This window comes from Crocuta crocuta, unplaced genomic scaffold (genome assembly GCF_008692635.1).
Source record: "Crocuta crocuta isolate KB4526 unplaced genomic scaffold, BGI_CrCroc_1.0 scaffold13, whole genome shotgun sequence".
Classification (NCBI taxonomy): domain Eukaryota; kingdom Metazoa; phylum Chordata; class Mammalia; order Carnivora; family Hyaenidae; genus Crocuta; species Crocuta crocuta.
In genome coordinates this window covers 2,153,940-2,164,874 of record NW_027530007.1, presented here as the reverse complement: position 1 = coordinate 2,164,874, position 10,935 = coordinate 2,153,940, and the positions used below count along the sequence as shown (strand labels likewise).

The window sequence follows — 10,935 nt, the reverse complement described above, 5'->3', positions numbered from 1 at the left end:
AATAGGTATACAGTAATTGGAATGAAACTTTGTTATTAAAAAAAAAAACAAAAACAATGCTATTACACTTTCAAATAAGAAGGTAGAGCTATACTAGGAAAAGTAGCCCAACGTTATGTAGTGACTTTCTGTGGAAAAATCTCAGAGTAGTTTTCTTGTTTATTTTCCCTGTTCTCTTCAAGCTTCACGTGGGAGACAGATCTGCTGGTCTCTGTAAGGCTGTAAGGCACTACACAGCAAGCATGAATCATGGACACAAGTTTCCCCTAGATGCCCATTGAGGGCCTTGACTGTTGTGAAAACACTAGAACCAGGTAGAAAAAAAAGTAGGGGGAGCTCTTCTCTGAATTTGCTTCTTGGAGATTTTGGGGAGAAAACTACCCTGACGTCTGACTATTTTTCACTCTAGAAATATGAAGGAAAAATATTAAAATATGAAATGAGCAAACTCAGTAAGTAAAAACAACCTGTGTAAGCTGAGGCCCTGGTTAAGTTGCTATTTTTACCGTAGTTGTTCCTTTTACTCATCCTACCTACCAACTTAATTCCCTTCTTCCCATTCACTCAGTATCCACCAGGGACCTATTCTGTGCCAGAGACCAGGGCCGATTAGACAAGGCGCCCCTCTGCTAGCTGCTCCTGACCCGCTGCGCAGCTCAAGTCCGCAACAGCACAGTCAGATAACCACACCGTGATAAACGCTAACACAGAGGTGTGCACAAGGGGTGCATTTATCTATTTCAATAAATTAGTTTTAATAAGTGTGCTTTAATCAAAACTGAGCTAAAAGTCTAAGACGGTGCTGGGGAATTCTTACTTTAAAAAATAACTTTGAATGGATATATGTCAAGGCTCTTTCCACTGCACATGCTATTCAAGTTTCTAATAAAATTCTGTTGATCCTTATGCAGGCTTCTGTCTGTGCCAGATAAAAGGAAGTGAGATCATCTGATTGTTTGAGTTCAGTGATGAAATGAGTGCACATTAATTATCACTGTATTATGTAAATGTTCCTTCATGGAACTGTGGCCTTTTCTGTTGCGGACTGAACTGGCTCGATGTTTCGGCAAGGAGCTTTTAGTGTCAGATAGCAACAAAATGTTCTTGGTCAGAAGACAAAGGCGTCCCTTATGACAGACAATAGTTTGATTTTATGCCATGAGAGTGCCGTGCAAGAAAGGACAGTGGGGGCAGGAAGAGGAAGACCGCTGGAGCTGGAATCAGAAACAGTCGTGATTATTCTCTGGCTCAGTGCATTCCAGCGTTGCCATGCCCTGCATACACCTGGGGGTGGGTCTTCAAAAACCACAGACGCCCGTCTCAGCCGTGCTTCCTCCGTCTCCGTCCCGGGTGTGGTGAGGGTGGGAACTGGCATTGGGCTTTTCCAGCTTCCCAGGTGACCTCCCCCGACCCCCAGCCTCGTGCAGCACTATCTGGGAATCCCTGTGCTAGGCACTGAGAGCTTTTCCTTCTCCGTGGCTCGCTGGGCCTCAGTGGCATCTCGGGGCAAGTCAGTACCTAAGTGCATCGACTCAGAAGCTTCCGTTGGCTGGCTTCACAACTTGTGTGGCTCTGGTCAAATCACAGAAGATTAAGCTCACTGTTAAAATAGCGTTTGAAGGGCCCCTGGGTGGCTCAGTCGGTTACATGTCTGACTTCAGCTCAGGTCATGATCTTGTGGTTCGTGAGTTCAAGCCCCATGTCCAGCTCTGAGCTGACAGCTCAGAGCCTGGAGCCTGCTTCAGAGTCTGTGTCTCCCCCTTTCTCTGCCCCTACCCCACTCACACACTATCTCTCACTCCTTCAGTTCCTCCCTCCCTCCATCTCTCTCTGTCTCTCTCTATCTCAACTATAAATATTTAAAAAAATTTTTTTAAAGATATAATAGCAGTTGATTGGAATACCGTGGCCATGTTAAACTGTGTTCATGCCCCTAAAGTCAGTTTTTCCTGCTTCACTAATGTGAGAATGATTGAACTCCACAGGAAAGTGTTGGAGTTCTCAGAAATACCAGAGATCTTGAAACCATGTAATACTTTTAAATATGTCCTGAATTTGGTTGCATATGAGATTGTAATTAGTTACAGTGCTATTTAGCACTGGAAAGACTAGCCATCTCAAGTTTATGGAGCCTACTTTTTTTTTTTTTTAATATTTTATTTATTTCTAGGAGAGAGAGAGAGAGAGACAGCGTGAGCAAGGGAGGGTCAGAGAGAGAGGGAGTCACAGACTGAAACAGGCTCCAGGCTCTGAGCTGGCAGTCAGCACAGAGCCCGACGCGGGGCTCGAACCCACGAACCGCGAGATCATGACCTAAGCCAAAGTCGGACGCTTAACCGACTAAGCCACCCAGGCGCCCCTGGAGCCTATCATTTTTGATATGGAAAGATGTTAAGGGAAAACATTTTTTGTAAGAATATACCCATTTATCTCAGTGTGTGTATGCACAGAAACATCTCTGGCAGGCTGTTAACTAACATATCAACAGAGGTTATCTCTCAGGGTAAAGTTTAGGGGGTATTCTTAGTTTCATTTTATATTTCTGTTTTATCTGCAGTTTTTACAGTGAGCAGGAATTAACTAAATGGTCCATCAGAAAAGCAGTGAGGCTGTTAGTGTTGTGGAAGGAATGCATATACATTTAGAGCAGCATTCAAGCTGCTCCTTGATACTACACGTGGTAGTCAGCTTAAGGTGAAGTACACTTAAACGACACTTTCTGATCTTATTTCTAGGCTTTAGGTGAGCTCTGTGAAACCAAGTTCGGGAAGACACACCCTGTATGCAATTTGGTGAGTGCCTCCCTGATGGACTTTTATATACTCAACAGACTGACGTATCACTCAGAAGATATCCCTTGAGTAACATTACCTGAAAGACCTCGCTTAGAGGACATTTAGATGAGGTGTAGGTAACACGCCCGGGGGCAGGGCGGCTCTTGGCGGTTCAGTCAACCCTGTACGTCACTGCCTAGGATGACGCTGCTTGCCGCCTTCGGTGGTGTTTGTAGAAGTATTGTGCAACTGGGAAAGCAAGTCCTATGGAAAACTTGACTTGTCCTTTGATAGTGGAAGAGTAGTTCATCTGAAGTCTATCGAAGAGCTTCTTGAAACATAGAAGTTCAAAGACTGTCTTGTAAAAACGTAGAGGTCCTGGAGGCTTCTCCTCCTCCACCGGACATGAGAAAATACCAGCAGGAGTCCTAGCACATTCGTGAGCTTTGGGTTTTTGTGTGTCAGCTATCAGCCGTCGCGCTGGTGGCTGAGGACCAGCCGAACAGGTTGGCGGAGGGAGAACTCTGTTCGTTACACTTTTCTCTCACTTGCCCACTTAGCAGCTTGAATCACCTCTTCCTTTTTTTTTAATTTGATTTGTTTTTTTTTGCGTAGGTTGCTTCTTTGCCGTTGTGGTTGCCTAAATCCTTAAGCCCTGGCTCGGGGCGGGAGCTGCAGAGACTCTCTTACTTGGGGGCTTTCTTCAGCTTCTCGGTCTTTGCAGAAGATGATGTAAGTACGGTGGCCATTTGCACTTGGCTCCTCTTCTGTTCAGATTCCTGCCTAAATGTACATTGCGTATGGGTTGAATTCTTTTCCTTCTCTTTCCAGGCTAAGGTGGTTGAGAAGTATTTCTCAGGGCCTGCCATTACCCTGGAAAACACTCGTGTGGTTAGCCAATCATTGCAGCACTACTTGGAGCTGGGAAGGGTAGGTGTTCGGAAATTGCATTCAAAGGATGAGTCAAAGAGAAAGTTGTACGTAAGTGACCTGGGCCTTGAGTGAGAACCGTCACAACGATGCTATGTGGTATCACAGGGTACTGGTTCTGAGGTTGGTGGCCATGCTCTCTCCCCGGCTCGCTCTCAGGGCTTTAAAATACGAGACTGTGCAAGTGCTGATCTCTTGTATATGCTCCTTGATGACCCCAGTACAGGGTGTGTCCCAGGTATAAATTAATGTGTCTTTAGTTCTGAATCTTTGAGCAGCAAAATTCTGGGCTAATGATAGCATAATTAAGGTAATTTTGATCCTACCCCAACAAGGAAGTAGCAAAGGCTGTTTTCTTAAAACTGTAATAACTCCTTACCTCCTTCACTCCGTAATCCACTTCCACGCAAATTGTCTTGACACAGCTGAATTTGGGCATTTCTGCTCCTCTTGTAATCCGCTTCTCCGAACATGAGTGGAAGGAGTAGAGGAGAGAAGGGCGGAAGAGGCCTAGCTGTTCTCGAGGTCAAAAGGAATAATTTTTTAAAGTTTTAATTTTTTTTTCTTCCTTTTAAAAATAACTTCCAGCAAGAGCTCTTCAAGATTCTGCATAGTATTTTGTTAAATGGTGAAACGCGTGAGGCCGCTCTCGGGTACATGGCAGCTGTGGTCAATGCCAACATGAAGAAGGCCCAGATGCAGGTAGGACTCCGAAGGCCTTCTTTTACGTCTTGATTAAGTTCATTTACTACCTTGCATTTATTCAGGAACAATACCGGGCACTGTTCTAGAAAATGGAGACGCGGTGCTGAGCAAGACGGAAGAACTCCCTGCCTCTGGGGCTTATGTTCTCCAAGCTAAATGGGTAGACACATAAACCTAGTATCTCAGGCAGTCCCAGAACCTATGAAGCAAGTATGGCAATGCGGACTGAGTGTAACCGTGGCCGCACCGGAAGGAAGGCATGGGAGTGATCTTGGATCAGGTGGTGGGGAGACCCCTCTGTGGAGGTGATATGTTATCAGAGACCTGACTCGTGTGAAAGTCGCCCATTGCAAGGCTGCAAAAAGAGTTTTCTAGACCTGGCGAGGCACCAAAGGTGGAGATGAGCTAGCTTTGGATCAAGCCGCACATGCAGACGTCAGTGGCTGAAGGATAATGTACAGGAAGGAGAATGGAGGCTCATGGGCTAGTGGGATGGGCAGAGGCTCCGACAGACCAGGGCTGACGCGGTAAGAACCGCAGTGGGAAAGCACTGGAGGCTTTTGCGGCAAGGAAACCACCACATGTGCTGTGGGAGGAGGGACAGAAGCAGACGCAAGGCGACCAGTTAGCAGGTTGTAAGTATGCCAGAGCTAGTGAGGAGGCTGGTGGCTTGGACCACTTTGCAAAAGTAGAGAGGTTAAAAAGGCATCCTTCCTATGTTATTTATACGTAATGGGTGAAAGATGTGACCTTCCTACTCGGAAGAGGAAAACAGGTTTAGAGAACCGCACGAGACTGCCTGGGTTTCCTGCTGCCGCCCCACCATTTACTAACCTGACGGTGGGACCTTAGGTAGTTCTTTCTCTGTGCCTCTGTTTCCTAAGTGTTAAGCGGGGTTAAGAATAGTACCAACCTGTGGATTTAGTATCTGTAAAGCTGTTAGAACAGTGCCTGGTGCATCGTGGACACTCAACGGATGTTAACTACCAGGGTTATAATTGTTCTGTTATTAATACAGGACTTTGCTAATGATGTTGACCAGAGAAACTATTAGCCAAATGGTGATGAATGAAACGAGGGTTTTCATGCTCTTGGCGGTAAATAAAGAAGAGAAAGGAAGCAGCATTTCTTGTGTATCTACTGAATTCATTTTGAGGACTTTGGACAAGTCCCTCAAATTCTGTGAGCCTTAGTTTCCTCCTCTGTACAATGCGAATGATGGCGGCACTGACTTGCCGGGGCTGTTCTGAGGACCCAGTGAGAGAATGTATAAAATGCTTCACATGTGATTAATACTCCACAAAGAGCACCTGCAAGCAGAATGACAGTGGTGACGATATTTGTCCTCTCGTCGACTTCAGGATGAATGTCTGGTCTCCTTGTACAGTTGTGTCCAAATTTCCATGTAAATCGTTTTAAATCCTTTTTAAAAAAATTTTTTTTTAATGTTTTTATTTATTTCTGAGGGAAAGAGACAGCGTGAGCAGGGGAGGGTCAGAGAGAGAGGGAGACAGAATCTGAAACAGGCTCCAGGCTCTGAGCTAGCTGTCAGCACAGAGCCCGACGCGGGGCTCGAACCCACAAACCGTGAGATCATGACCTGAGCCGAAGTTGGACGCTTCACCCACTGAGCCACCCAGGTGCCCCTAAATCCTTTTTTTCCCATAATTCACAGACAGATGATAGATTGGTATCTACGGATGGATTCATGCTGAATTTCCTTTGGGTGCTGCAGCAGCTAAGTACAAAGATCAAGCTAGAGACGGTGGATGCCACGTACATATTCCACCCGAGGTGTCGGATTGCTCTTCCGAACGACGAGACAAGAGTGAACGCGACGATGGAGGATGTGAACGACTGGCTGGCTGAGCTTTGTGAGTGATGCGCCCGTGATTAGACCATTTAAAGCGCCACCCTTTTATTTGAAATATTGTCTTTACCTTATTTTTTTGGATGCTACCGATTCCTCCCAAATTGTATTTTCTCTTCAGAAGATGAACTTACGAGCCTGAGATACGCAGTAAAAATGAATGCACTAAGAAAGTTCTTATTTGGAGTAGCCAAATAGAAACATAAAGCAACTGGAAGGAAATCTACTATTCAGAGTAAAATAAAAAAGAAGAAATATAACTAAAATGATAGTGGAGGCTTACTTATCGTATAGACTTTTGTGTATACCAATTAAAGTTCTCAAGAAATATTCATAGATCTTAATGAATTGGTGGTATTAAAATAGGANCTAGAAATAAATAAAACATTTAAAAAAATTTAAAAAAATAAAATAAAATAAAATAAAATAGGAATATTTTCAAAGTGCTACAATTGTTGATCGATCTTCTTTCCTTGTTATAATGCACGTTAATGACAGACATCAAAACCCTCTGGCACTTATTTTTTATATATTACAAAATCATTCATGGAATAGGAGAGAGATTCTGTGCTTACCTGGTAGCACAGCATTGCGATTGGGTGTGTTTACATGTTCCAGAAAAACATTGTTTTTTAAGTTTATTTAATTTTGAGAGAGAGAGAGAGGCACAGAGAGAGGGAGAGAGAGAATCCCAAGCAGGCTCTGCACTGTCAGCACAGAGCCCGATGCGGGGCTTGAACTCATGAATCGTGAAATCATAACCTGAGTTGAAGTCAGACTCTTAACCAACTGAGCCACCCAGATACCCTATGAAGTTAGCATTTGATTAGTGTCATTTAAATAAGTGGCCACTGGTATAGTCCTGGACTCATATTATGGACGAGTAAGTTCCAGAAGAATTAAAGGGTTAAACATTTAAAACTATATATATAATAAAATGTGAAAAAAAAAAACCAAACAAGATTTGACCCAGTCATGAAGGAAACAAATTTATAATGATTAAAGAAATGCAACATCTCATCAGAGATAGTATGTATTTACAGTACCTTATTATGTAAATACACTTTTTCTGGTGTGAGACTGAATGAATACGGAAAATTTAAAAATGGGACCAAATGTGTGCACATGATTGATAAAATCATTCCTTACAAAATATAAAATTGTTAGAAACATATAAGGCCCAAACTGGATTCTACCAAGAGACAGTGCTTGCTTCGGCAGCACATATACTAAAATTGGATTCTACCAAGAGAAGTTTTCTTTTGTTTGGGGAAAAAAATGTAAGCAGTATATATCCTAAGAAATAAAATATGCTTCTTGGAAAAGATATACATACTTCTAGGAATTAGGTACAAATTGAAAGAAATTCAGGTTACTGTTGTATATCTATAAATTATCCAAAAACAAAGTGATAAGATAGAATGGAAGTTTGTGAAGAAATAGATGACATTTAATCAGTTTCTTTAGTGAATTCTGATTTATGTAAAAAATGATAACACTGTCATTCTCAGTAATGCTACATTTTAGAATATGCTCCCAATGCTGGGGGTGGGGTGAAGTAGTACATTTTTATACTTAGATCTTCCAAGCACTCTTTATAAGAGAGGAAAAAGAGAGAAATGACAAATGTGCCCACAGTGGGGAAATGGCTATGGAATCTGTAGCTTATTAACATAACATAGTCTAATAGCGTTTTGAAATGTAAGGTGGTGTTTTGTGACCTGTGTTGAATAGTAGAAATGGTTATGTAAAATACATCAGGAAGGCACAGAACAAAAGATGTCGACGTACATCTAATGCAAACATTTAAGCAGAAGGGGCAGAATATCTACTCACTGAACAGAGCTCACAGGAATTCTGTTCGTCTTATAATTGATCTGTATTTTTTTAAAAGCATCCTTAAACTTCTTGAAAATTCGAATACAGTTTTGTCCTAACTGTGCTTTTACTCTGATTTAGTCTTGTTGTAGGTTTTATTTAGGGAATTCTGTTGTTTTTCCTAGATGGAGACCAGCCGCCATTTTCTGAGCCCAAATTCCCTACAGAATGCTTTTTTCTTACCCTGCACGCCCACCACCTGTCTATTCTGCCAAGTTGCCGTCGCTACATCCGCAGACTCCGGGCCATCCGGGAGCTCAACAGGTATGTGAACCCATGTCCCGGGATCGCCTGAGTTCCCACTGCTCTCAAAGCGAGCAGTTCCGCGGTGACCAGGAGATTTGAACATGGGGAGAACGTACGTTACAATATGCCACCTACCTCTGCTTCCACATCCACGTTCCTCGGTCGGCCCGAGTTCTTTCTGTGAAGTGACCCACACTGTGGCCTCTGAGAGTTCTCAACCCTTGATGGGTGGTTGCTAGACTTCCATTAACTCTTTCCACCGACCATGGTGTGGACCAGGAGGTACTTTCAAGGACCTCCCAGATTCCAGACATACTCCTCCTTCCCTGCACTGTGAAACAGGAAGTCTAGTTCCCCTTGATAAGCAAGATCATTCACTCCTACCTACATGTAATGCTCTTTTTTTTTTTTTTAATGTTTTTTATTTATTTCTAGGAGAGAGAGAGAGAGACAGCGTGAGCAGGGGAGGGTCAGAGAGAGAGGGAGTCACAGACTCTGAAACAGGCTCCAGCTGTTTGAGCTGACTGCCAGCTCAGAGCCCGACGCGGGGCTCGAACCCACAAACTGCGAGATCATGACCTAAGCGAAAGTCAGACGCTTAGCCGACTAAGCCACCCAGGCGCCCCTGTAATGCTCTTTTTTGCATGTTGTCCTATGGCATAAAGAATTCAGAATGCCCGGATAGTAGCCTCAATTCCCAGTTCATTAGCACCATCGTTGAGTTTCTTAACCTACGCATTTCTCCCTGTGTACCAACATCTCCAAATAAACAAACCATGGGAACAGGGAGCAAAAATATATTTGAATGGCTCCTCTGGAATGATAACAGCGTGGCCGCTTCATTTGGTTCTGTGACCTATGTACACGTCTGGCTTGAGAACAAGTATGTGGTATCTGTATCTGCAACTGTATGTCTCTATCTGTCTTGCTGATCACTTGTTAATGCTGATGATTACTCTGTAGATGCTTTAAGGTTTTCCTTCTACACGTATTTGTGTTGTTTGTAAATGATGATAGTTTTCTTTCTTATACCTTTTTTCTTTTTGCCTTAGTATACTGGCGACAGTTTCTAGTACAACCTTGCATAGGGACAACCTTCTTTGTATATCCTCATTACCAGATGAAGAAAATTTCCCATCATTTTTAGTATTTTAATAGTTTTCATTCCTAACAGAAGTTGAATTTCATTAAAAGCTTTTTCCATAGTTGTTAAAGAGATCAGATTTTTTCCCCCTCCTATATTCTGTTAATGTGGTCGAATTACATCAACCTACTTTCTGATATTAAACCAGACTTCCATCCCTGGAGTAAACTCAGCTTTTATTTCTCATTGATAATGCTTTTATGTCTCATATTCCATTGGCTAATATTCTGTTTAAGATTTTTGAGTCTATGTTCAAAAGAAAGATTGACCTGTAGTTTCTTGTTAAGTCTTCCTTAGAGTTTGGTATCAGTGTTATGCTTGCCACATAGAATGAGTCGGGAAATATTCTCTCTTTTTATATCCCTAGGAAGAGTTTATTGTATAGCAGTTATGTTATTTTTTTCTTGAATGTTTGGGAACATTCGTTGGTGAAGCTGTCTGGGATTAGAGTTTTCTTTGTGGGACGGCTTTTAATTATGTGTTTTATTCAGTTAATAGATACAGGACTATTTAAATTTTTAGTTCATCTTGCGTTAGAATTTCTGCGACATCTAAAGTTTCAAAATCTCTAGGTCTAAAGTTGCTCATAATATTGTCTTTCTATCATTTTAATGTTTGCAGCACCTTCATTATTTCCTTCTACTCTTTTTCAGTTTAATTTGCATTCTTGTTGATATTTTTATTGCCCCTTGAGGTTGGTACTGAGATCATTCATTTTCAGCCCTTTCTTATGTGCATTTAAGGTGTTTCATTTCCCCCAAAGTGTGGTTTGGGCTGCATCCCTCGTATTTGGCATGTCGTATCTTACTGTTCAGTTCAAAATATTTTCTATTTGTTTTTGTTTCTTTTTTGACTATGGATTATTGAAAATATATATTGTTGAAATTCCGGATTCTCAGTGGACTTGTCTATTTATCTCTAGCTAAATTTCATTATGGTCTAGAGGACATGTTCTGATTTGTGTTTTTTAAACTTTTTTTGGAATTTGCTTTCTGGCCTCACACTTAGGAGTAAACATTCTGCGTAGACGTGGAAAGAATGTGCTTTCTGTGTTGTATATTGCACAGCTTCATTTCATCTATTAGGTCAGGTTTGTTCATCTGTCATTCACATTTTTCTCATATTTGCTGATTTTACCAGCTTCTACTCAGAGAGGCCTATAAAAATTTCAAGCTGTGATTGTGAACTTGCTTCTTCCTCTTGGAATCTTGGGATCCCATCTCTTCCACTGACTTTGGATGATCGATTTCATTGGTACCAGCTCCCGCTTTCAGTCCAGCTCCCAGTGGGTGGTCAGAGCTGTCAGTATTCCCCTCACCTGTGTACTTCCTGGTGCTGTGACAGGAGAGGTGTCCTCCAGGGAATGGGGGGGGGGGGCCGGGGGGGCC

General features: G+C 42.4%; 1 protein-coding gene across 3 annotated transcripts in view; it reads left to right on the top strand.

The window, feature by feature from the left end:
- UBE4B (ubiquitination factor E4B) overlaps window positions 1-10,935 on the top strand; it is a 115,292-nt gene that overhangs the window by 77,367 nt on the left and 26,990 nt on the right. For all 3 annotated transcript variants that reach the window (XM_077763833.1, XM_077763835.1, XM_077763834.1), the window contains 6 exons: window positions 2,736-2,792; window positions 3,390-3,506; window positions 3,606-3,704; window positions 4,293-4,406; window positions 6,085-6,283; window positions 8,283-8,421. In XM_077763833.1, the coding sequence (XP_077619959.1) occupies window positions 2,736-2,792; window positions 3,390-3,506; window positions 3,606-3,704; window positions 4,293-4,406; window positions 6,085-6,283; window positions 8,283-8,421 (725 nt within the window). The remainder of the gene's footprint in view (window positions 1-2,735; window positions 2,793-3,389; window positions 3,507-3,605; window positions 3,705-4,292; window positions 4,407-6,084; window positions 6,284-8,282; window positions 8,422-10,935) is intronic.